This window comes from Atheta coriaria, unplaced genomic scaffold, assembly GCF_025399875.1.
Source record: "Atheta coriaria isolate IRGN ID8LTWV9N9 unplaced genomic scaffold, Caltech_Dcor_3.1 hic_scaffold_5_pilon, whole genome shotgun sequence".
Lineage (NCBI taxonomy): Eukaryota > Metazoa > Arthropoda > Insecta > Coleoptera > Staphylinidae > Dalotia > Dalotia coriaria.
This window is the reverse complement of record NW_027045447.1, coordinates 8,416,012-8,439,617: the sequence shown is the minus strand read 5'-3', so window position 1 is coordinate 8,439,617 and position 23,606 is coordinate 8,416,012. Positions and strand designations below refer to the sequence as shown.

At 31.9% G+C, this 23,606-nt stretch overlaps 3 protein-coding genes and 1 long non-coding RNA gene across 4 annotated transcripts; 3 read left to right on the top strand and 1 right to left on the bottom strand.

Moving 5' to 3' along the window:
- Positions 1-814: 814 nt before the first annotated feature.
- On the top strand, positions 815-3,307 carry LOC135792996 (sensory neuron membrane protein 2-like). The gene is made up of 7 exons (XM_065303834.1): positions 815-1,092; positions 1,156-1,313; positions 1,377-1,524; positions 1,586-1,840; positions 1,912-2,129; positions 2,185-2,497; positions 2,573-3,307. Exons 1-7 carry the CDS (start codon positions 979-981, stop codon positions 3,083-3,085), a joined length of 1,719 nt encoding a protein of 572 aa, XP_065159906.1. The 5' UTR covers positions 815-978; the 3' UTR covers positions 3,086-3,307.
- Positions 3,162-16,331, bottom strand: LOC135792997 (proton-coupled amino acid transporter-like protein CG1139). Its single transcript, XM_065303835.1, is given in 9 exon segments — positions 3,162-4,114; positions 4,185-4,407; positions 4,410-4,638; positions 4,705-4,789; positions 8,933-9,054; positions 12,967-13,117; positions 13,221-13,334; positions 13,545-13,624; positions 16,074-16,331. Coding segments are annotated over 8 exon segments (1,395 nt in total). The 5' UTR covers positions 13,607-13,624; positions 16,074-16,331; the 3' UTR covers positions 3,162-3,705.
- Positions 16,332-16,387: 56 nt separating this feature from the next.
- Positions 16,388-16,720, top strand: LOC135793001 (uncharacterized). The gene is made up of 2 exons (XR_010548508.1): positions 16,388-16,533; positions 16,588-16,720. It is a non-coding gene; the product is annotated as an uncharacterized lncRNA (long non-coding RNA).
- A 2,633-nt stretch (positions 16,721-19,353) lies between these two features.
- ZnT49B (Zinc transporter 49B) lies at positions 19,354-22,448 on the top strand. Its single transcript, XM_065302943.1, has 9 exons — positions 19,354-19,740; positions 19,815-20,219; positions 20,297-20,720; positions 20,784-20,922; positions 21,072-21,227; positions 21,296-21,407; positions 21,462-21,865; positions 21,926-22,039; positions 22,105-22,448. The coding sequence occupies exons 1-9, from the start codon at positions 19,659-19,661 to the stop codon at positions 22,147-22,149; spliced, it is 1,881 nt and encodes a 626-aa protein (XP_065159015.1). The 5' UTR covers positions 19,354-19,658; the 3' UTR covers positions 22,150-22,448.
- The last annotated feature ends 1,158 nt before the right edge of the window (positions 22,449-23,606 follow it).

Below are 23,606 nucleotides of genomic sequence, written 5' to 3'. Positions count from 1 at the left end.
CAGTAAATATTTTAATTAAAAGATGAAACCAAAGAAAATAAAAGCATGCGCTTCATATAATTAAATTAGAAAGAATTTCTGTATAATCTTCAATACAAATATAAAAACAAAATTAAATAATGCGTCTAATGAAGTAATAATCAAGCGACATATTCAAGACAAACGAGTATTCATAGATACTGAATCATACTTTAAACTCAATAATACAATTCCACCAAGAGACAAAATACATTGAGTAATTTAAAAAAATAGAATTAATTCATTAAATCACAGCAAGTTCCATAAAATATTTTAGACATTTTTACAATAAAACAAACTTAGAGTAAAAAAAGATCATCAACAATACTCATCCATAAAACAATTCAATCCATTCATGTTTATCATGCAAATAAAAAAAAGACATCAATTGTTTAAACATGCTGTACGTGCTTATGGTCATCACACAGGTTGATTACATGCGCGACATTCGCTCACGTGTAATTATATCCTGATGAGTAGCCATTACGTTCCAGCCAGGCAAGATAGACATCTGGCCATAAACGCACGCGCATGATGACTGATCAAATCTTATTATTGCTCTTGCTCTGATCGTCAATAATTAATTAGCGCTGGATGAGCCTTAATACATGACCTTAATACTACAACATTTGACCACGTCACATCTGACCATCTAATGGTATATCAGTTACATTAACGTCGCTCTTGAACTGGGACTTCTTTTCACTGATCCTCGCAAGGACAATCAGTAAACCTAGGGTGGCGATTGAATCAGCAAGTTTAGAAGGAACGTTGATTTGTTTTTAAAATTGAAATTAGCTATATGTTATTTTGATTATTATCGTATAATTGCATATCATACTGGTGTATCTCGTGTATGAATTTCCGGTTGGATTATTTACATTTGTTTATTTTTATCACTACTGCGGTTACCGTTGGTTGTAGTTGGTTTTAATGTTGAAAAACGAATAAAGTGATAAAATGCATCCGAATTTGCATAAAATATTGGGAGGTTCGGGGTTTGGGTTGTTGTCGTTCGGACTTTTGGGAACTTGGTATCTTTTTCCGAAAATTATCGACAGCCAAATTCATGCGGTAAATTTATTTTCGATTTCAGAATTAAATAAATGTTTGAAAATATGTTTATTTTATGTATAGAATATTGATTTGAAAGAAGGTACAATGGGCTATGACACGTGGAAAAAACAACCGTTTCCGTTAAAGTTTAAAATTTACTTCTTCAACGTGACCAACGCAGCAGCTGTTCAACAAGGAGCAAAACCAATACTCAGAGAGAGAGGTCCATATGTCTACGAGTAAGAACAATAAACACAAAATTACTAATAAATATCTTACTTTATATAATTTTCTATTAACAGTCAATATCGGGAACGTGTTGATGTAAAACTCGAAGAAGAAAAAGACGCTTTCCGGTACGTCCTCAAAAAATACTACTATTTCAACAAGAATGAATCGGGATGTTATGATCAAGAAGACATTGTTACAATCGTGAATGCTGCTTTAGTGGTAAAGTCTTAAAAAGCCTCAAACAGTTCTTTTTTTTAATTTTTTTCCAAAAATTTCTTAGGGTACAGCTCTTCAGGTACAGCAAATGTTACCAACAGCAATGTCAATGGTAAACGAAGCTGTTCCGTATCTATACCCAGGCGCTAAAGACATTTTCATGACAGCAAAAGTACGCGATATCTTGTTTGATGGTATTTTGATTCATTGTACAGACCCAGCTGTTGATTTCATTTGTGGAGCAATGAAGGGTACCCTCCCTAAGACCATACAAGTTGCTCCCAATGGCAAGGACTTTATTTTTTCTATGTTTCGACATGTAAGGAATAAAATTACCATGTATAATGTTCTAAAAATGAAAAAAAAAAACATATATTTTTATTTTTTAAGTTAAATGGCACTGACGATGGTCCCTGGGAAATGGAACGAGGAATGACCAAGAACAGCTCTCGTGGTGAGGTTCTCAGTTTTGAAAACCAAGAAATATTAGATATCTGGGAAGAAGGCTCCACTTGCAATATGATTAACGGAAGTGATTCAACTGTTTTTGAAATTCCCAAAAAGATCCCCGCTGAGAGGGTTTACTCGTTCTCACAAGACTTTTGCAGGTTAGAATCAGGTTAAAAATTAAATAATAATCAAATTAAAATTATTTTGTATTAGATCTTTGTATATTCAATACGAAAAGGAAACTGAAGAGTTTGGAATGAGAGCATTAAAATACAGCAACACTGCAGGACCTTTAAACTACGATTCTGGAGAAATGAGATGTTTCTGTCCATTTTTCGAAGATGAAGATGGAGAAGAACAACAAGTGTGTCCCATGAATGGCTTAGCTGATGTTACACCATGCATGAAAGCTCCTGTCCTTCTATCTTTCCCACATTTTTATTTAGGTGATCCTAAACTACTGGATTATGTCACTGGCCTCAATCCTCAGAAAGATATTCATGAAATATACGCTCACCTTGAACCAGTAAGTCATTCTTTTCTTCTTAAAACTACATAAATTTCCCTAAAATGCGGTCTTTATTATTTTAATTTTATTTAGACAACCGCTACGCCTCTATCTGGTAAAAAACGTGTTCAGCTAAACATCGAGGTAAAACCAATTGATGAATTTGACTTGCTTGAAAATGTCACTCGGGGAATATTCCCAATCATCTGGCTTGATGAAGGAGTTGTGCTACCACCAGACTTTGTCAATATTTTAACCAGTAACTTCTTAAAAATCAAAATGGTGAACGCCATGAAAATAGTCCTGATTATTTCTGGATTAGGATTAGCAACAGCTGGCGGTATCTTAGCCTTAAAGAAAGAAAGACTCTTATGTTTTGCAAACAGTGACACTGCTGACATAACCACAATCAAAGGCAAAGACAGCCATAGTGCAAAAAGTGACGGCCCTGAAGGAACAGTAAATCCTGCATTTGAAGGTAACATGGCCTTAAACCCTCCAGGATTAAACAAATCATTGAATAACAATCAAAGGCAAGGCGTACGAGGTAATGCCCAACAGTGGAATGCTCAAGTATGGCATTCAGGAGAAGCAAATGGAAATTAATTAAATTTTTAGGTTAGGTTTGAGAAAAAGTTTGCGTGCACTTTTGAAACACGGATTTTAACAGCAAATAAAAACATTCTACAACTAATAATTATATTTACAATGTTGTTTGGAAATTAAAAATGCAAATTTTACAAATGTATAGGTCCTACATTAACGAATAGTAATAATAATTAATGGCAAATTGATTTCTTTGTCTCAGAAATAAATTACAAAAATCAATCCTACGCGTCTATGTTTCTAATGTAATAACACAATATTTACCACAATAGATTTGTATCAATGTGCATAAAAAATATCGCAGTCATATTGAAAATATCACATACATTGTGTTTGCTTCTAGGTATCTAAGTGTGTAAATAAATTATATCTCTTATCTAGCATCCATCATTCGAATGCTACGAGTAGCAATCGATCGAAACAAAAACAGAAAAAACTCAATAAAATAATTTTCAGCGTAAATAATTAAAAAAAATTATCCAAAGTGTTTTCGTCTTTTTTATCTTAAAATTTTGTTTAATTAATTTAAATTAAATTAAATCAAATTAAATTAACTAATGTTACGATATTTTTGCACTATTTCCCTTCCATCACTTTCTTTTTATGTTTTTTAATATAATTTATCCTTTGATTAAATCTTGTACAGCGAAAATCGTGCCTGAGATTAAAGCAAAGATTGAGAAGCAGCAGAGGATTGTATTTTTAATCAAACGCCATTTAAATACACCCAATCGGCCGTCCCACATGAGGACAGTATCCACCACAGCAGGGATGAAGAGACCAAGGGTAGAAAGACAGATAGAACCAACGAGACCAATGATTGGTTCCAGGTTAGGTACAGCAGCAGCAATTCCAGCGGAAAGTGTCACAATAGCGCTGCGAATTCCAATCTGGGATAAATTATGATATTTCTGAGGAATGCGTTTTTCCAGGACCATCTTCCAGGTGATTTCCATTGGCACGTGGAATTGAAGACTGTAAGTGAAGAATACTGCAAGCGCGATGAAGATTTTTGCAATTTCTGCCCAACTAAACCAAAAATAGACAAAAATTTAGGTTATGTTTTTATATACTGGCAAAAATAAGGTTATATACTTACACATCACCATCTGGAAGATTATAGGTGACACTGGCTTGAGTTTTATCCCCGAATCTCAAATATCCGAAAAATCCAATCACAGAGTACAACGCAACAACAATAGACATAGCAATGTTTAAAACACCGGGACATCCCAAGAACTGTTGTGGTTTTCTCATGCTGTTTTCCACAGGCATGACAACACCAATGCCTTCCATGGCAAAGATAACAGTACTGAAGAACACGGGAGGTTACCAATACTGGAAACCATGTCGCGATCGTCTGTGCCCTCGATTCCAGTGAACATGAACTTGAGTGTAATGGCGAATGATACTACCATGAATACATTCGCAAGGAATGAGAAGGGTACCAGGTATTTTAATTCTCGGAGTTGACATGTTAATATCAAGGGACCTAGGACCAAAGCGATGTAGACGTAGATTGACCAATCGACAAGGTCACGTGCTTCTACAACCTATAAATTTAAAAGAAAAAATGTTAATTTTTAGGTTAATTTTTGTTATTTTTGATTAAAACTTACTTTTTGGATGGATTCTGATACAAATACGACGTAGACACTTCCACCCATGAAATACGTCACGCAGAGGGCTATGTTCACGAAAATTCTGCAAAAAAAGAAAAGAAATAGACTTAAGTTAAGTAAATTTTACTTAAATATTTTTAATAATTAATTTAAAATTTAATTTCAATTGCAGATCACCATTAGAATAACTAGTAAGTATAGTCTTCAATTGACTTAAGTTAAGTTGACTTAACTCTTGACTTCAAACCAAAGTAACTCTTAAAAGTGAAAGGTGCAATGCTGGTTGCAATTCAATGCACAACTCATTAATAAAGTGTTGAAAATGCACTGTTAACGCAATAATAACAATAAAATGCAATTTATAATCTTTTTATCAATCAGAATCATACTGAAAATAAATTAAACTAACAATATCATTGCATAAAAATTGTTTTCCTATGTTTCAGTCTATTAACACCTTGTGTTTCACAATAAATTTGATTTGACAAACAATTGACTCAAAGTGTGAAATTGTTACAAATGCTTATCTAGCAGTGCGTTAAACCATGACTTAATCACGTTTCAGATCGAAAGTAAGGCATTAGACCGCGTTTAATTGATAAAAATTAATTTACCGAATGAAAATCTGTTTTTAATCCATCATTCAGCCACACGTTTGACTTTTGTACAATATTACAACTAAAATACTTTGTATTATCACGGAAATACCTAATAATCTCAGATTATAGCTTAACTATTTCATTATGAATTAACCTGAGCAGGTTTTCGGGGCATTTATGGCGCTTTGATTGAACGTGTGTGAGAAACATTCCGCATGACGCAATTGCAGCGACATGTGCGCGTGTTTGATGAGTTTTTTCTAATGATAGAAATAATTTCATTGCGTTTATTCTTCTCGGCGTGCGAGAGTCGAGTGTGCGCGTTGTTCAAGTGGAACGATTAACGATCCTATTGATTATTCGCTGAATTATGCGCGTCAAGGACGTCTACAATACCTAATAACGCTGGCTTTATGTTTACATTTAGATTGCTTCTCAATTATTTGTATTTTTCTTTCATTTGTGACACGAGACTGTCTAGAGGCGATTTTATGCGGCTTATTTGTTTGTCTACGATCTGCATAAATTATTTAGATCCATCAAATCGTATAAATATTAATATGTTTTATGATTAATGATTTAAAATGTTATGGTATTAAAAAATTAATTAAGTAATCATAGATTTATGTTTAAATAACTTTTGAATAATCAAGAAAGACTATAAAAAGTAATTTTATTGAAAAATAACAAAAATGTTTTTAAATTTTTGATTTATATTGAAAAACAACTGAGATATTCAATTTTTAAACTTTGTATTGACAGTTGACTAGGTGGCGCTGCTGCAGATGTCAAAACTATCACTCTGAATGTTACCAAACTTTAAAAACTTGATTTTAATAAATTTTGCTTCAAAATACATACTAAAATCGTGTGAATCACCAAATTTAATCAGAAATCAATTTCAATACACGATATTATTTTACTTTTGTAAATACCGAAGGTTATAGCAGTGTTTTCCACTCAACAGTGAAATTGCGCCTCTATTCAATAAACAATAGATGATACATGCCGATAAATAATTAATGAAGCAGAGTAATTGATCAATTGTTACATTTTATCTGTTATTACATTCGATTAGCATTTACACAATTGGCAGCACTCACAGATGCTATTATCTTCTATTATCTACTAATTAGCGAGAATGCCATTAGATAGAATTCATAATACCAATTTATAATGCGTCATCACACAACAAAAGTTGAAAGAACCAGAAAAGTCAAGGTTGCAATTAATTTAAATCAAAAATATAAAATTTCGCAGAAATAATTTTTTATATTTTTATAATTAAGTGATTTGACTTAAGTTAAGTCAATAACAGATGTTCTATTCGTATTATCTCCTAAAACTTGTTTGATGATGTATATGTACGCTAACATGATTTGAACTAATAAGTGAATGTAAGTCAGTTGCACTTGCGCATTTTGTCCGATTAAGTCGACTTAACTCCCGGCTAGACAGCGTGTCGCGACGTGTTATGTTACTGCGCGTCCATACTAGGCATCAATGACTTCAATATCGTGTGGATGACGTCGAAGAAAGTGCGATTTGCGCGTTGACAACTCGAAAAAAGTGCATAAAGTAAAAGTTTGCGCTGTTTTTAGTGCTTAACTTTTTCTCAAACACAAACAAAGTGATAGAAATTTTCCATCACAAAGAAAAATATTCGTTTTAACTTTTTAACAATTTTAACTACAAAAAAATCAAGAATATTGCTTTCATTTTCTTTTATCCTGCAAATGTTATGCATAATTGCATTTAAATCACAACACAATTGAATTGTGTTACAATCGAACTGCATCTCTTTGATTTACTACCGCGTGTTATGCAATACTTAAATGTTAAGTAACACATTCAACGTCAATTCAACTCCAACATCAAAGAAACAGTTTCTATCGCAAATAAACACACAGAAAATGTTTATAGTGTACCGCTGCATGCATTGTTTATCGACGCGACCTTTACCCAGAAATTCACTGACCTTTTTTTCGAAATAGTTACGCAATGTGATTTGCGCATGCGCAGCACGAGTGCACGTATTTTACGGGCCACATTTGGACACTTTCGATACGCTACAATAAACATATGCAAACAGGTTCACCGGAGCTGAGCAAAACTTTCCGCTGAATAATTTATGCCGAACAAATCGAACGTTTTTCATTGAATATCATATAATTTTTATGGAAACGTGCGCTGTGTGTTGAATACCTTCAAGGCGGATGTCATTTTGTACTTTTCATGACTTACACGACAACTGGAGGTGAAAAACAATGTTTTGATGTCACTAAAAATTAAATCTGGTTGTAAATTACTTAAAACTGCTTAAAACTCGCTCGAATTTACATAAAAAACAAAACTGCAGACTTGTGAAATACAAGAAACAAAACATAACCTGTTAGAATAGTGTTTAACCTTCAAAAATTGACTTAAATGTATTTTGTGTGTTTTGGAAAGGTGCGAAACAAACCTGACCATGACCAACTATGAAATATGAACCATCTTCGTTAAATTCGCATCTTCACATAATCACTTTCGATCGTGTTTTGTTATAAACTCGCACGATTAGCATAAACGTATTAAGAAACCAGTTTTCTTGTGCATCGGACAATAAAATAATTTATATTAATAATTTATGATTATTGTCTTGGTGAATTAATTTATGCGCCGGAGCGTCTTCGTTATTTTCACTATAAACAACCGGGCGGAATAAATTTGGATGGTTTTAACCGTGACCTACTCAAATCTACAATTTTGCGCTACTCGTATTAAGTTGGGAATAAAATGAACAGAATGGTTGTTTGAATGAGATTTATCTTGCGTAAACAAAATAATCTGCTACGATTGTTACACTGTGTTGTTTGAAATAATTGGGATAATTATTTGTCAACTTGCGGCTTCCGTTCGCGTCAAGGATGTTTTGATGGGTAAATAATGTAAAAGTAGGTGAAATTTGTTGTGAATAATAAGGGCTATGAATAACTTTGATTGTGTTGGATTTTTTTAGTTTTTGTTTGTTTTGAGGTTTTCATTGCGTGTTCGGTGCTTGTACCGCTTCTCAAACACTGATTTTTTAAATTTTAGAGTTTTAAGGAAAATATTTGATTTGCAAATCAAATTCTTGTCTAATTTTGATTATGTTTAATCGATTTTTGATATTTGCGTAGTTTTTGGGTTTTTATTGAGTGTTCGGTGCTTGTACCGCTTCTCAAATATTGATATTTTTAAAAATTTTGATTTTTAAGAAAATATTTACTTTACACTTCAAATTTTTGTGTAAAGTCTGAAATTATTAATATTTAAATGTGGTTTGATGTTTTTATATCTTTTAACACCTTAACCAGGTGAGTAAACATGGGTTTTTCCCTTGGCGAAGAAGTCTTATTCACCAACTTGATGTTTGACTGGTTTTTGGGTGGAAATGACGCAATTCACGCCTCTTTTCACTTGAATTTTATGACATTTTTGACTTTTTAATGTCTTTTTAAATACATATTCATGTTTACACATGGCAATTTAAAATAAGATCAAGTTTTAATGTTAAAGTTCAACTTAATTTTTTTTCTTTTTCTTAAAATTAACTTATTGAAAGCACGTAGTGATAATGTGGTTTTAAAATGTTGTTTACTTACTCAGCAGCTTTGGCCCACGGCCGACACGCTTTGGGGCCATTCTCGAAGACGGCGCCGGCCGTCTGGGAAAATCCAAGGCTCGGCACCTTCCGCTTCCTGGACATCTCGTGCGAGGCCTTCACCTATAAAACCACAAACCATTTAATTACTACAGATTGTAATCCACAATCGATGTATTAATACTCTTTTGGTTGGTTCTTGGAAACAATCATTATTTATAAATTTATATAAAACAAAGAGGTGTTAGTTACAACCTCTATAACTCAAGAATAACTGGACCGATTTTGATGATTTATGATTTTTTGGATTCGTCTTTACTCCAAATAGAAGAATAATTATTAAAATATTAAATTTTTTTACATAAAAACTCAAAATTTGTTTGATAAGTTGAAATTTAGATTTTTGACAGTTTTGACAGTAATCTTCAGATGACATAACCTTATTTATAAGAATAGGTGTAATTTACTTTTTTTTTAACAAATCATGCAAATTTTAGCTCTGAAATTCATGTTAAAAGCTTTGTTTTCCTGTTTTACATATAAAACCTACTCATTTTCTAATCTATATTCCTCATTCCACATTTACCCTGAAAACTTAATCATACCAATCTTGAACTGATGGCTAGACATTATTTTTGCTCTACTCATTTGTTTTAAACGATGGCATGTGTGACCGTGCGTGTTTACCATTCGACCTCGGCGGAATAAAACCGGAAAAATGCATTTAGAATGCTAGTGCGAACTTTTCCTTGCATATCACCTTGCAATTTCCATTTCTATTACAAATTTTAATCAATTAATTAATTAAGTAATAAAATATCAATAAAGTTTCACATTAGAGCAAAAAACAAATTTAAATAAAAATAAAAATATTTTTGCTTTATTTAAATGCTTGATTATTATACATCCGCTCTCAGGAAAACCATAAAATTATCTTTCAATTTAATGCAACTTATGTCCTGATAAAATGTTTTGATGACCTAACAATAAGACGGACTTCCTCGCTCGCTGTAATTTGTAAGTTTGTTAAACTCAAGCCTGTAATTTGCGAGTTTCCTTATGTTTGTCGCAATAATACTTAAGCAAAACATTCAATAAAGAAAAAGAAATATGCACAATATCCACTTTATCTAATTGATTTTATCGATTGGTCAAAGTCTCGTAAAACATATTTAAAAAAAAAGAGTGAAATCATTCCACTCTACTGAATACAATTTGTTTTCTTTCATGTCTTGCAAATTAACAACATTAACCACACTTTAATCGCGTCAAATTACAAACGCTTTAATTTTTTAATTTGCATTATTAAATAATTTCATTTCCAGCCACATTTTCAACTCTTTCTAACGCGATTATCTCGAAATGCAAACACGTTCCGTCAATTTACTTTAATTCGCAAGTAATTGATCAATATATTTACTACAACATCAAAATATTATGTCTATAGTGTTATCCTCGTAATAACAATATAATAATAATATTATAAAGCTGTACATTGCTTTCTCTTTTATATTTCATGCTTTATCATACAAATGATTCAAATGTTTCAATTGAAATCTCCGTATGTGCTGCAGATGGCTACGAATTCTCTCATTTTGCGTTCATGGTGTTATTTGGTGTAATTATTAGCATCAAAAGTGAAAATTAATTTAACACACACAAGAAATAAATAACAATTTAAGTACATACACGTTGTAAACTTCACTCTGATTTGAAATCGTTTATAATGTGCTTTGTTTACGGATTTCAAGGTTATGTTTATGTGTTCACGCTTAAATATCAAAATAAATCGAGAGATTTTAATCATTTTTGCGTGTTTTGTTTCGGAAAGCAACGACCTTCGGTGGAATTCGCATCTCGCGAGCGTGAATGCTCAAAATAATGTTTTTTTCACGCACGTGCAAGCGTGGAAATTAAAAATAATACAATTCGATGCTCTTTAAACAACCATAAAATTAATTTACGAGTAATTACACGTTTTTATATCGGTTGTATTGTTTTTTTGTTGATGCGAGGATATAATTGAGGTTCAGTTCGGTAAAAGATCATTAACCGTCGTAATGACTACTCGATTTTACGCTTGATTTGTTTATTGGCGATTGCAAAGTTTTGTAGGTCAGTTATGATGAAATCTTGCCAAAATAATGACGAAATGTCAATTATCATCAACGGAAATGTAACTAATAATTGGAACAATTTTTATGGATATATTTGAAAGTAGATCAAATATACTTAAAAGCAAAATAACAACAAATACATATTTGAATATTACTTAAGTATTAGTTAACTTGACTCATTTTAAACTGTTTTATAGTTTGGTGTGTTTTAAAATTTTGAGGTTAGAATATGTTGCAATTTTTAATAACATATAATTCTAACAGTTTTTTTTCTAAGTAAAAATGTTTTTATGTTTGTGTTAATGTGGATTTCCTTTCTTAAGAATAGAAATAGTTGAATAATTACAACAATTTCGCAATGATTAAGTCAATTATGTAGACTGCGATGCGTGCTGTAACCTCAAAACTAAGAAATGTAATTTGTAATTGTAAAACGCCGAGTGTGATGAGAAAAATGCCAAAAACCTTGAACAACATTACAAGACGTTTCAAGACACTTGTGCACTCAAGTGTAAATCACATTATACTCAAAGTGACTTAAACCAGTTTGCAATGTTAAAATATTAAATATACTCTATTAGATGTCATAACATAACCTAAGTTTTAAGCTATATGTGAAAAATTAGTTTTTTTATATAAAAATTGACATTTTGTGCTTAAAAATTGATATTTTGAATGAAATTCGATTGGAATTCAGGTCAACGTCAACAACATTTTATTTATCAATGCTCACATTACAACTGTTGCATTGTATGCGCGTGTGCATTACTCTCCAAGCACCAGAACTAAATGGAAAATTAATGTTTGTTGTAACAACTCCCTGATTGTAGCCACAACACTCGCAGATTGATTGTAATAATTATACCTGTATTCGAGATAATTGATACTTTTCAATAAATGAGCAGTGAACAATTACTGATAAACCTATTGGAATATATGTATCATTGAATATCCAATGATAAATTTAATCAGCACTTATATTTGCAATTTTATCAGTACACATAATACGAAATTACGTGCGAAAGAATTTCCCGACAAGTATTCAAAGTCCTTGGACATATTTTCATAGATAAAGTGCATTTTATGTGTTATGTTTTGTCATAAACACTGGAAATTGTCGATTATTTAGTGTTTTTTATGTGTTTAGAAAAAAATTAGGAAATTAACTAAAGTTTGTTAGTTACAACGTTTATAACTCAAGAACGGCTGAACAGATTTTGATGATCTATGAGTTATTGGATTTGTCTTTGTCTCAAATAGAAGAATAATTATTAAAATATTAAAAATTATTACTTGTAGGGTGTTTAATAAGAAATAAAAATTTGTATAGATATTCACTCATAGTTATAGTTCAATATTTTGACTAAAGATGGCGTTAAAATTAAAAAGTATAAATTAATTCAATTTTATCTAAAAACTACATGACGGAAGTCACGAGCAAAAGCTAATTAATGATAAAAATCAGATATTGCTTTAATTTATGCGTGATTCATTCATAATTAAGAATAATTTATTATTATATTTGTTTAAAACCAGTTATGTCATCCAGAAGATGCGTTGTTTATTGTAATGTTAACTGATTACAATAAATTAATTATTAATTTTGTGGTTAAATGGTATTACGAATCTCAATCACATACGATTTTAATAAATTCGATGAAAAGCAAAAAAAAAACTGTAAAAACCACAAACCTGGTTTATAAATATGAATTACACGATTTCTTAAGTTTTCCGTCTGATTGACTCACTAAAAATGAACTAAAAATATACTGTGTACTTGAAATTCTATATTTGGAAATTTACATTTACGCGAATTGCGAATATATTTATAGTAAATATTGATAGTAGTGATAAAATAAAAAGGGTGACCATGTACGGTAAAAATATTATGTAATTTTTGAGAATTTGTTAAACTTACCAGAATATGAACACAGTGCGTGCACAAAAGACCAACAACAAGTGTTCCGATAAATCCAAAGACAAGACCACCATTTTTGAAAGCGTTGGGCATTGCTAAAATACCGGTTCCAAGGGAAGATTTTACGAGATGGATCAAGGAACCAGCAGAACTGCAAATATGAAAAAAATATGAATAAAAATAAATAAAAATAAAACAAACAAAACAAATAAAAAAGTGGATTAGTTAATGGTTAATTTTAATTAATAAATTACCTGTTTGAGTGCTCCGTTGGTCGATGATCGAAAGGTGAATACAAATCATCTTTTTCGTTGATAGTTTCATTACTCCCAACAGGAATTTTAAGGTCTTGTGGTCCCAATTTGGTTCTAATAAAAAATAAAATCAAACAATCAGTAAAGATTTCATTAAAATTATCAAATTTAATACTTTTATCGTGTTATAATACAATATTTTTTTATGACACGTTTTAGATAAGATTCCTTTTTGGCATAAAACAATAAAATATTCAAGTACCTATGGATATCAATGATTATTTAAATTCAAAAAATAAATAACATTTTTTATTATAAACTTACGTAGAACTAAACTGATCCACTGTAAAAGTGGATGGATAACGCTCCTTGCCCTTGTCCTGCATCGTAAATCGACGTCACTTCTGCAAAACAAAACAAAGACACACTTATAAATCAATTGCATCAATTGCAAATATTGAAACATCACTTATTATTAACTTGAAACGCACGCATTGTTTCACTTCCCCATTCTTGCATTAATTTTTTTAACGCAGACGCAAAATCACTATGTATTTCAATCAGTAGGTACTTACGTTATCAACTCACTGATAAGAGGCCATATTTTTTCTTTATCAGACAATTTGATTGAACGTTTATGGTATCAAAGATTTATCTCAAGTGTCGTATTATTATTAAACTTTGTATTTAAATCAACTGATTGCCTTTATTAAAATCTTATCAGATATATGAGTACGTAAAATAATCTTTTGTATGTTTGAATTTGATTATTATAAATTATAAATGAGTAATAGTAAAAAGAAAATCATAATTAATATAATAAATGTGAATTTTAGTTTGTATGTTTGTTTGTTTCTCTTTTACACAAAAACCACTGAAACAATTTTGATAAAATTTGGTATAAATATTCTTTTGACTAAGGAAAAGCAAATAGGCTACTTTTTGTTGCAAAAATTTAACTTTAAAGGTGTTAAATATGGGTTGAAAGTTAATATGGGGATTCATTCATAGTTTTAATTATATAACTTGAATCTAGGTGGCGCTACAGTGCATTATGAGCACTTCTAATTCATTTAAAACATAATTAAGAATCTTATGGACATATTCAGCACATAATAAGTTCATAAAACAAAATATTTCTATTAAATAGAGCAAAAAAATCATCATTAGAGTTGCTTTATAAGTCTCGAGTACTACGTTTATCATTTTTTTGCAAATCGAGGTTATGTAATAAGACCTACACTATAATTTAATATATGAGTATAATACTATGTATTTCTAACTAAAATATCCATGGAAATTTCCTCAATCGTTTAATAAAATATTCCCTAGAACTTTCATCTAAAAATTCTCAAAATTAAAATCAATTTAAATTCGATTAACCGTCGAATACTCGTTATGCTGAGTGTTATTGATTAAGATTAAGACATTCATAACATAAGAGATTAGAACATTATGCATTATAACACGCCGACATCGATTTGTTGTTGTATCTGTATCGCGACGACGCAATCTCGCGACTACCGTGCGGTTGTCCGCCGTTCCGCCGTCGCCGAAGAGAAAGTTATCCATCGAAATCGGTGAAAAATACCGGCGTCCGGAGTCTTTTCGGTCGACACAAGACGCGCGCCATTACCTTAATCTCTTACCTTTCGTACCTTTCTTTTATTGCCGCTTATTACTCACCATACACGGACTTACGAGTAACTCAACCGCACATAGACTAAGTACGCACTTACAACTTAATATCAATTTCAATCTGAAAATTTGCGAATCGTTATAAAAAAGAAATGAATGAAAGTAATTTGGGACGCAAAATGTTTACGATGATGTAAGTCGATGTTACGACTTATAAATAGACGCCGTAGAGGATAATAATGAGTAATTAGCGTTTTGCGAAATAATTTGCATACAAACTCAAGCACATTCCAGCGTGGAGCGCATAAATTATTGATATTTTCATATTTCGTATTTAAAGTCAATAAAAATGGTTGCCTACAATGTTTTTGTCGCGGTTAAAAACAGTAATAAATTTTTATGTAACGTGACTTAAATAGCTATACTTAAATCACTTTTATTTGCAGAATATATATCACACACAATAATAAATATTTCAAAAAGTGACAATAATAGAAATAATAAAAGGTTTAGATCCGGACTAAAGTTTAATCGGAAATTATTATGTGTTTGACTGTGTTTGACTTAAGTCATTCACGCATGATCTTGACACGCGCGTCCGTTTCGGGCGCAAACAATGAGCAACGGTTATTGCAATCCAACAGCTACCAAATTAATCATACGTGCACTTTGTATATTGTTAAATATTTACCATGAGACATTATTTCGCATTTTCTGCATGGTTTTAAGCCTACGTGATGACACATTCGCAAAGTCACGTTAGTTGAATACACAGAATTTAGTGTAATTAATTTATTTTTGTCTTTTTCTTGTAAAATCGATCAAATAAACGAATAAAGATCATTTTTATGGTGGTTTTGTGTTATGGGAGGGCGTAAAGTTAAGATTTTACACACTAGTGCGCAAAAAACTTAGTATTATTAAAATTAAATTAATTATTTGCAATTAACGACTGATTTTTATAAAAATTAAACCTAAAAATGACATTTTTGCCAAAAAAAAATTTAAAAATGACAAAAAGTAAATTTTTGTGTAGTTTTTGAATAAAATAAAATTTTTCCATTAATAAATTATTGAAAAAAAATTTTTCACGCCATTTCCACATTTTAACCGTGTGAATTTAACTACTTTTTTACAACTATTTGTGTGGCAATAAAACGCATCGCAACAAACGTATAAATAAAAACAAAGTAATTAAAGATCGTAATAACTCACATTTCACTGGAATGTTTCGTTTATGTCTCTCGTTTTATCACACTTTCCAACAATAACACGCCAAGCACTGTTCACTAAAATATTTAGTCAACTAAAATTTGGTTAGAATTTGGTAGATTTCATTATAACTTTATTTAATCATTCACTGGTTACTGATGCGGTTTTGAATTTTTTTGTTTGGTGCAGGTTTAAGTCGCGCGCGCGAATTGCAATCAAAGTAAGCGCAGTTGACGTGTGCGCGCGTTTTTCGCACTAACGCGTATCGATACAGGTGTAATAGTTATATACGCGCACGCCGGCCACGAAATTCGCTCGGCGCGGGGGACAACACCGACAACACACTCAAGAGACGCTCGAGAGATTTATTCACCTTCGCTCAGATGGAAGGGGAGCGACTTAAGACACTACTGATCGACAATCGGACAGAAGCCATGCGCAACATACTGTGATATTTGTATATGTACAGGGTAAATAGCGTTTAGTTTCGTATTAAATTAGTTAATTGGTATTTTAGAAATATTTAATTGATAGCGCATGAAAGGGAAATGGTGATTGCTGAAGGTTGTTGGTGTACTTAAGTTAAGTCAATTTAAAGATATATTTCAAATTATAAGATCCAGGATGCAATAAAGAGTGTTGTAATTGTTTGTCAATTGTTTATTGTGCAAGAAATTGCATTCTATGCTATTATTATCCAATTGCAATGGAAATTGTTAGTTTTTACTTATGTTAAGTCAATTGCAGAAAGGAAAATAAGAATTTTATAATTTTAAATTAATAAATTAATTTTTGACGCCATAAAAGTTTAAAATTTAGCATAAAATGCGGAAAATGTAAAATTTGCACAAAAATGTCGATATTTATTATTATAGGTTAGAAAGGAATGGAATTTTGAGGTTATTTCAATGTCAAAAGCAACAAAACGATACATTTTCATAAAAATGCGTTGATTTATTACTTTTATTTACTCGTATAACGAAGTGCTTACTTATGTACTTAAGTATGCCTTAATGTATAAAAGTATGTTAAATATGTTAAATAATTGATTATGGGTTACAATATTAGTTTTTCCAATTGTTAGTTGTGCAAGGACGCCATTTTAGCAATTTGCAATGAAAATAATTACATTCTACTTAGGTTAAGTCAATTTTTGGATAGATAAATACGCATTTTAGAACTTTAAGTTAAAAAATTATGTTAATAGACCAGAAAATGTGCAAAATAACGCAAAAAACTAAAAATGTACCAAAAAATGCTTTTTTTGGGGTTATAGGTTAGAAATGAGTCTATATTTGAGGTTATTTCCATGTAAAAAATACATATTGTCATTATTAACGAAACACATTTGCGCATTTGTACAAAAAAGTATACATTATGTATCACACACTTAAATTAAAGTGAATTTAAGTGAAAGTGAGCGTGAAATGTTATTTTTTTATTGATAACAATAGAAATTTATTCAAACAAAATAATTCCGTACTTTTAATTTGTCAATTTGCTTACTCATGACATCATCTGATTACATCAGCTTTTGTAGTACTTAAGGGTTGTTTATCTGGGTCTGTTCCTTTTGTCTGAGTCGATGACAAAATCTTGTTCAGCCGCGCACGTAGTACGTTTTCTTATCGCGTGTGCCGAGCAATGTGCGCCATTAGCTCGGTGCACGAACATGGCGAGTGAACCTGAAATCGAATTAAAACAAAACTGAATGATTTTACAAATGATGAGATTTCAACATCTGCCTGTGTTTACAATCGGAATCGGCGCTGACAATCGATCATCGAGTACTCAGATCCGTCCCGCGCCATTCAATATCACATTTCATCATTGCGCGATGATAACAATACAATTGTTACAAAACTACTTATCTTAAAGTTTATTATATATGCCATTTGCAGGCGTCAGAACGAATTTGAGTTAATAAATTATTGTTTCATGCAACAACTGATGACACATAGTTTTTTTATATACTCGTAATTGTATGTTTTCTTTTTGAATATATTATATCATCCATATGAATCAACCTTAACCTAAAAATAGGTTAATTACTATTTCCGCTTTTATGTTGTTAAAAGTAAACAAATCACATTGATATGTACAGTTTGTATAATATATTATGCTTTTCACTAGTGTTTTAGATTGTATTTGAGTCATTTTTATTAAAAAAATGAAAGTTTGTAGTTTTTGGTTATAAAACAAGTCATAACCTATTTCGTTAAGATAAAAAATGGCCAAAAATACATTTAGTTGATGCACATATTTATTATTAACAAGTTTTTGAAGTGAATTACAAATTTTTTGAACACTTTATTCAGTAATTTCGTAAATTAAACGTGAAATTTAATTTTGACCGCCAGTTTAGCTGTAGAATAAATCAATAATACAAATTTACAATTAATGCACATTTAGTAAACAAATGTAATCATTAAACATGCATATTTGTTACATAAAATGGTTCAAATAAAATCTGTGAATCACTCAGCTTTCAATAAACAAAGTTTCTAATTTTAATCAATGGACAATCAATCAATCACTATTGATTTCCATACAACGTGCAAACAATGCCGTTAAATAATCCAGGAATAATCAAAGTTTATAGCTGGATATAGCATAGTCAGTAGGATTTAAATTGAAAGTTTCGCGACAAATTACTCTGAATTGATTTTCTATAATAGTTGATGCGTCATGTTGAAAAAATGCGATTACAAAACTACTCTATTGAAAATACAGCTACTTACTTATATTCATAATCGTAATATTTTAATCTGAGCTGTTATCAGATTAAACAATGAATTGTAAAAAGTGCGTGGAGTGCACGGGTAATTTACCAAGTGTACTTTTTAAAAGGATTTATCTGATTTGAATTCAATTTTGAGTACGAGTACTATCAACAGAAATCATTTGAGAGATACTCAAATGTATTTTAAAATAAGCTCAAGTTTGTACTCTTGGAACACTTTAAACAAACGTAAACACCAATTTAGATTTTTAAATTGTAAGATTAAATAATTAATTGAGTTTTACAATTCGGCTGATATCTTAAGAACAATAATTTATTGTATACCGATCCAAAAAGAAAGAATTCTGATATAACTGTTTAACTGTTTAAAAATAAACTAACACTGGGTTTATTCTTTTAAATTTGTTCCGAATTCTCTTATTACCATTTTTCAAGTTGTTTTGGTTTATTTTTATCTAAATATGAATTGTTGATAAATTTTGAAACGTAGTCTAACATAGGCAACTTTTTAAACTCCGCCAATTCTACAGATGTCAATTTGACAGTGTGTAGCACAAGGTCATTGCGGTTTCGTATTTTTCTCCGATCTCAGCCTGTAAACGTTTCTTAATTCACATATGCTAATTGTTAACAAACAAATCACGCTAACAACTCCACCATAAATTCATCTCTAACATGTTGATTGGTCTGCGTCGCCTGGAAGTAAATCATCTCTTACAGCCTTCACATTCTCTCAAAATGTATGGTTATGACCTACTGTTCTAAACTGAATTCCGGCTGAAAAATACGGCAAAAAGTATTTCCAAGACTCCTGAGCATCTCAAGAGTTTGCCATCTTCTGCAGCATGTTTCAGCGTAGTGTAACGCTTGCGAAGCATGTGTGCCAGAGTGCCGTCATTGCCGAACATTGCTGCCTGCTTAACTTTCGTAAGTTTTTCATACATTTCTTTAATAAATCAACAAAAACCTGGTTAAACTGTTATAATTATAACTATTTAAAGGCATTTCTGGTAAACTCAAGTATTATCAATGCATCCAGCATGTAGAGTATCAATGTGTGAGAAGATTCTCAGAAATAGTTGACAAAAAGAACCTGAATGTGAATGAAGTAAAGAAAGTCAATGTTGACCAAAAGGAGAATCATACTGCTATTATAGATGTAATTGCGCCAAAACTAAGGGAAGATGCTAAAGCTGCTGGCCAAGGGCAGAATTTGAAAACAACTGCAGAAGATCAGAAACTGTTGAAGGATGTGACTGAAAAAAGATTAGATGCTCCTTCTACCGTAAATATGAGTCCTCCAGCAGCAGGAATTGCTGATAATATCATGAAGGAGCCAATAAAGAAACTCAAAGAAAAGATTCTCCCTAAAAAGAACATAGATGAGATAAAAACCATTGAGTTAGGTAATAATTTCTTATAACTTTCTTAAAACTTATAACTTTTATTTGTTCATATTTTACCATTTTAACTTTATAATTAGATGTGGTAGGAACACCGCAAGCCAAAAAACGCAAACGAGTGGATTTCACCGCTTCAAGTCTTGAACGAAATTTCATCACACCAGTGAGAGCAATGTCCGATTTCCTCCTGAAACCATCCGATTTGGAAGCTCTTCCTAAGACAAAACGACGCTCGCCATATGAATCCGAACCACCCATCACCGTATACTGGCGTAAAGATGTCGAAGCGAAAGCATTAGACGTCTGGGGTTCGAAAGATCTTCTTTTGAAGGAGGTTATCAAGCGAGATATTGAACGGAAGAAGTATCAACAGAATATTTTTACTGTTAAGCGACGATTGAGGGATTACCGAAGGGAGATGGGCAAGTTTACAGAAGTCAGTGTGGAGAACGAGAGTGGATTGATGGGTAGAAGTGGGAAAGTGGTTTTAATGGCTGTTGGAATGTATGAAATTAAGATTTTATGTTGTTAACTGTGATTATTTTGTTGTTTTTGGTTGTGTTTCAGTAATATGACGAACTTTTTGTTCAAACTTGGAGCTTGGATCTTGACAGGGTCGCATTCGTTGTTCTCGGAGTGTATCCATTCTCTTGCTGATACTATTAATCAAGTGATATTGGCGTATGGTATACACAAATCAGTTCAGGTATGTTGGGTTTAATAAAATGCTTAAAATTGAGAAAAGAGTAAAAAACCACAAATATTTGCTTGAAAGTGAAAGAATTGAAGTGTTTTTCTTTTCTTTTTAAGTTTTATAATGATTTAATGTGTTGATATTTAATGTTATTGACTTAGATAGCAGATTCTACGCATCCTTATGGATACACCAACATGAGATACGTCGCCTCATTGATTTCAGGCGTTGGTATTTTTTGTGTGGGCACTGGATTATCAGTTTATCATGGAATTTCCGGTTTGATTGATCCTCAACCAATGGAAGATCTCTTTTGGGTGCGATATTAGTTCATTACAATTAAATTATCTATCAAAATCAATGTAAAAGTATCATAAAATTGTAGGGTTATTGTATCTTGGGTGGTTCTTTAATTTCTGAAGGTGCAACCTGGTATGTCGCCTTTATGTCTATCCGTAAAGGCGCAATTGAATGTAAAATGTCCATCCGAGACTACAGTAAGTCTTCTGCGTCTTGAAATTAACTTTCTATATAAAATAATGTTTGTATAGTATTTAGAGGACAGGATCCAAGCGTGAATGTAGTTCTCCTCGAAGATGCCGCAGCTGTTATTGGTGTAACTGTCGCCGCGACATGCATGGGTCTCTCTTCATACTTAAATAGTCCAATACCCGACGCATGTGGGTCACTATTAATCGGTGGTATTCTCGGCACTGTTGCTTCTTTTATAATTTACACAAATGTGGCGGCGCTTGTTGGCCGGTCGATACCCGAAGAGAATTTAGACAAGATCAACGCTGAACTTGAAGCGGATGTGATGATTCGCGCGATTCATGATGTGAAGGGTATTGATATGGGGAACTATCTGGTGAGGTACAAGGCTGAGATGGATTTTGATGGCAGGGAGCTAACGAGGGCTTACCTGGATAAGCAAGACTTGAACAGTTTATTAGAGGTTTACGATTTTTATTCTTCTATATTCACATGTGCATATAATTAGTTAATTTCATTATAGGAGGTGCATAAGTTTGAAAATATTGATCAACTGGAAGAGTTTATGTTGAAACATGGTGAAAGCATCGTGGATATGATGGGAGGTGAAATAGATCGGATTGAAATGAAATTAAGGGTTTGTAGAGTGGCCAACATTCTAAAATTTTTGCTAATATTGCTTTTTTGTTTATTTCATTGTAGAAGAAGCATCCAGAAATTAGGCACTGTGACCTGGAGATATTATAAACTCTAATTGTCTGTCTAGTCGAGGACAATAATGTGTATATTCGTGACAATTTCGATTTCTTAAGAAGCGCGGCTTTTCCATTTGTTACGTTAGCGAATTTACGAAATTTCTTTTGTTTTATAGTTTTTAGGTAACCTACAAGTACGAGTTAGGGTGTACATTGATACATTAATAACATTGTGATCCTTCTTTTAAGCTAATAGCGAAATGTTGTATCCTAAGTGATGAAAAAAAAATGAGAGAAAACGGAGCAAAATTTATTTATTTATACTGAAATATATTTTGATCAAATATTGTATCACTGAATTTCTTATTTTTTAGTTTTAGAACTTTTACATCGATAAAAATCACCGAGTTTTGTTTCAATGACTGAGCGTAAGGCAGCCTCCACTTCATTTTGTGTTCAGGACACCGTACTAGGGTAACGGTAGAAGTGACTCGTAGCACCGTACAAGGGCAGCCGTAGAAGTGACTCATGTTCAAGGCACCGTACGAGGGTAGCGGTAGAAGTGACTCATGTTCAGGGCACCGTACGAGGGTAGCGGTAGAACTCGTATTCAGGGCAGCGGTAGAAGTGACTCGTGTTCAGGGTACCGTACGAAGGTAGCGGTAGAAGTGATTCGTATTCAGGTTCTCATATAGAGAATTTTCCAATCTTCCATAATCTATAATTTTCTGGTTGCTATCTCTTTTAGTTTAGAAGATATTCACTGTCTAATATCGTGAAAATAAATTATCTAGCATCCGCCCTTGCCCATTTTTTATTATGAATTAAAATTTCATCTCTTTAATTTCCAATTTACCTAGCTTATTTTAAAACAAATTAGATTAAGACTCTGCAATTCGATCCTTTCTATCTCTTTTAGTTTACGAGATATACGCATTTGAAATAAATCGTCAAAAATTGAAAAATGCAATTTTTAACACTTTCAGTCGCGTTTTTAGACCTTTTACCGTATTTAATTAAATTATTTTAAATTTCCATCTGATAGAGAATTTTTCCTTTGTGCTTGGGCAAGTATCTTTTATCACACCATTTCGATACTCCGCACAGAATGTTTGTTTTTCTCCGATGTGTGAATATAATATTATTGCATTGTATCATACAATATCACCTTTGATGCATATTTGATAAAATGTGTTTTGAATTTAAGCCTGCCGTTACTAGATAGGTACGTAGTCGGTTAGATGGCACTACGATGCACGTTTTCGCGTTAAATATTGCTTGTCGGTGGTAGTGAGTGCACACCTGTCCGTGTGCGATCACGCGATTTCGCACAAGAGATAAGTTTGTTTACCTGCAGATATCGAATCTTTATTTCTTGGAATAAAATCACATCTTGTTGTTTATATTGGCATCGTAAATTTTAAGCAAGTATTCTTCAATTCTTAAATCATGAATATAACTAACAATTTTACATTAGGTGGAATAGTTTATTATAAAAATCATCATCAG

What these genes read in the sequence shown, in the direction of transcription:
- LOC135792996 (XM_065303834.1), top strand. Translation starts at nt 979, where the DNA reads ATGCATCCGAATTTGCATAAAATATTGGGAGGTTCGGGGTTTGGGTTG. An exon ending in TCGTGAATGCTGCTTTAGTG is followed by an intron (nt 1,525 to 1,585) that starts GTAAAGTCTTAA and finishes AAAATTTCTTAG; the next exon opens with GGTACAGCTCTTCAGGTACA. An exon ending in TATACGCTCACCTTGAACCA is followed by an intron (nt 2,498 to 2,572) that starts GTAAGTCATTCT and finishes AATTTTATTTAG; the next exon opens with ACAACCGCTACGCCTCTATC.
- ZnT49B (XM_065302943.1), top strand. Translation starts at nt 19,659, where the DNA reads ATGTTTCAGCGTAGTGTAACGCTTGCGAAGCATGTGTGCCAGAGTGCC. An exon ending in TTGCTGCCTGCTTAACTTTC is followed by an intron (nt 19,741 to 19,814) that starts GTAAGTTTTTCA and finishes AACTATTTAAAG; the next exon opens with GCATTTCTGGTAAACTCAAG. An exon ending in GATAAAAACCATTGAGTTAG is followed by an intron (nt 20,220 to 20,296) that starts GTAATAATTTCT and finishes CTTTATAATTAG; the next exon opens with ATGTGGTAGGAACACCGCAA.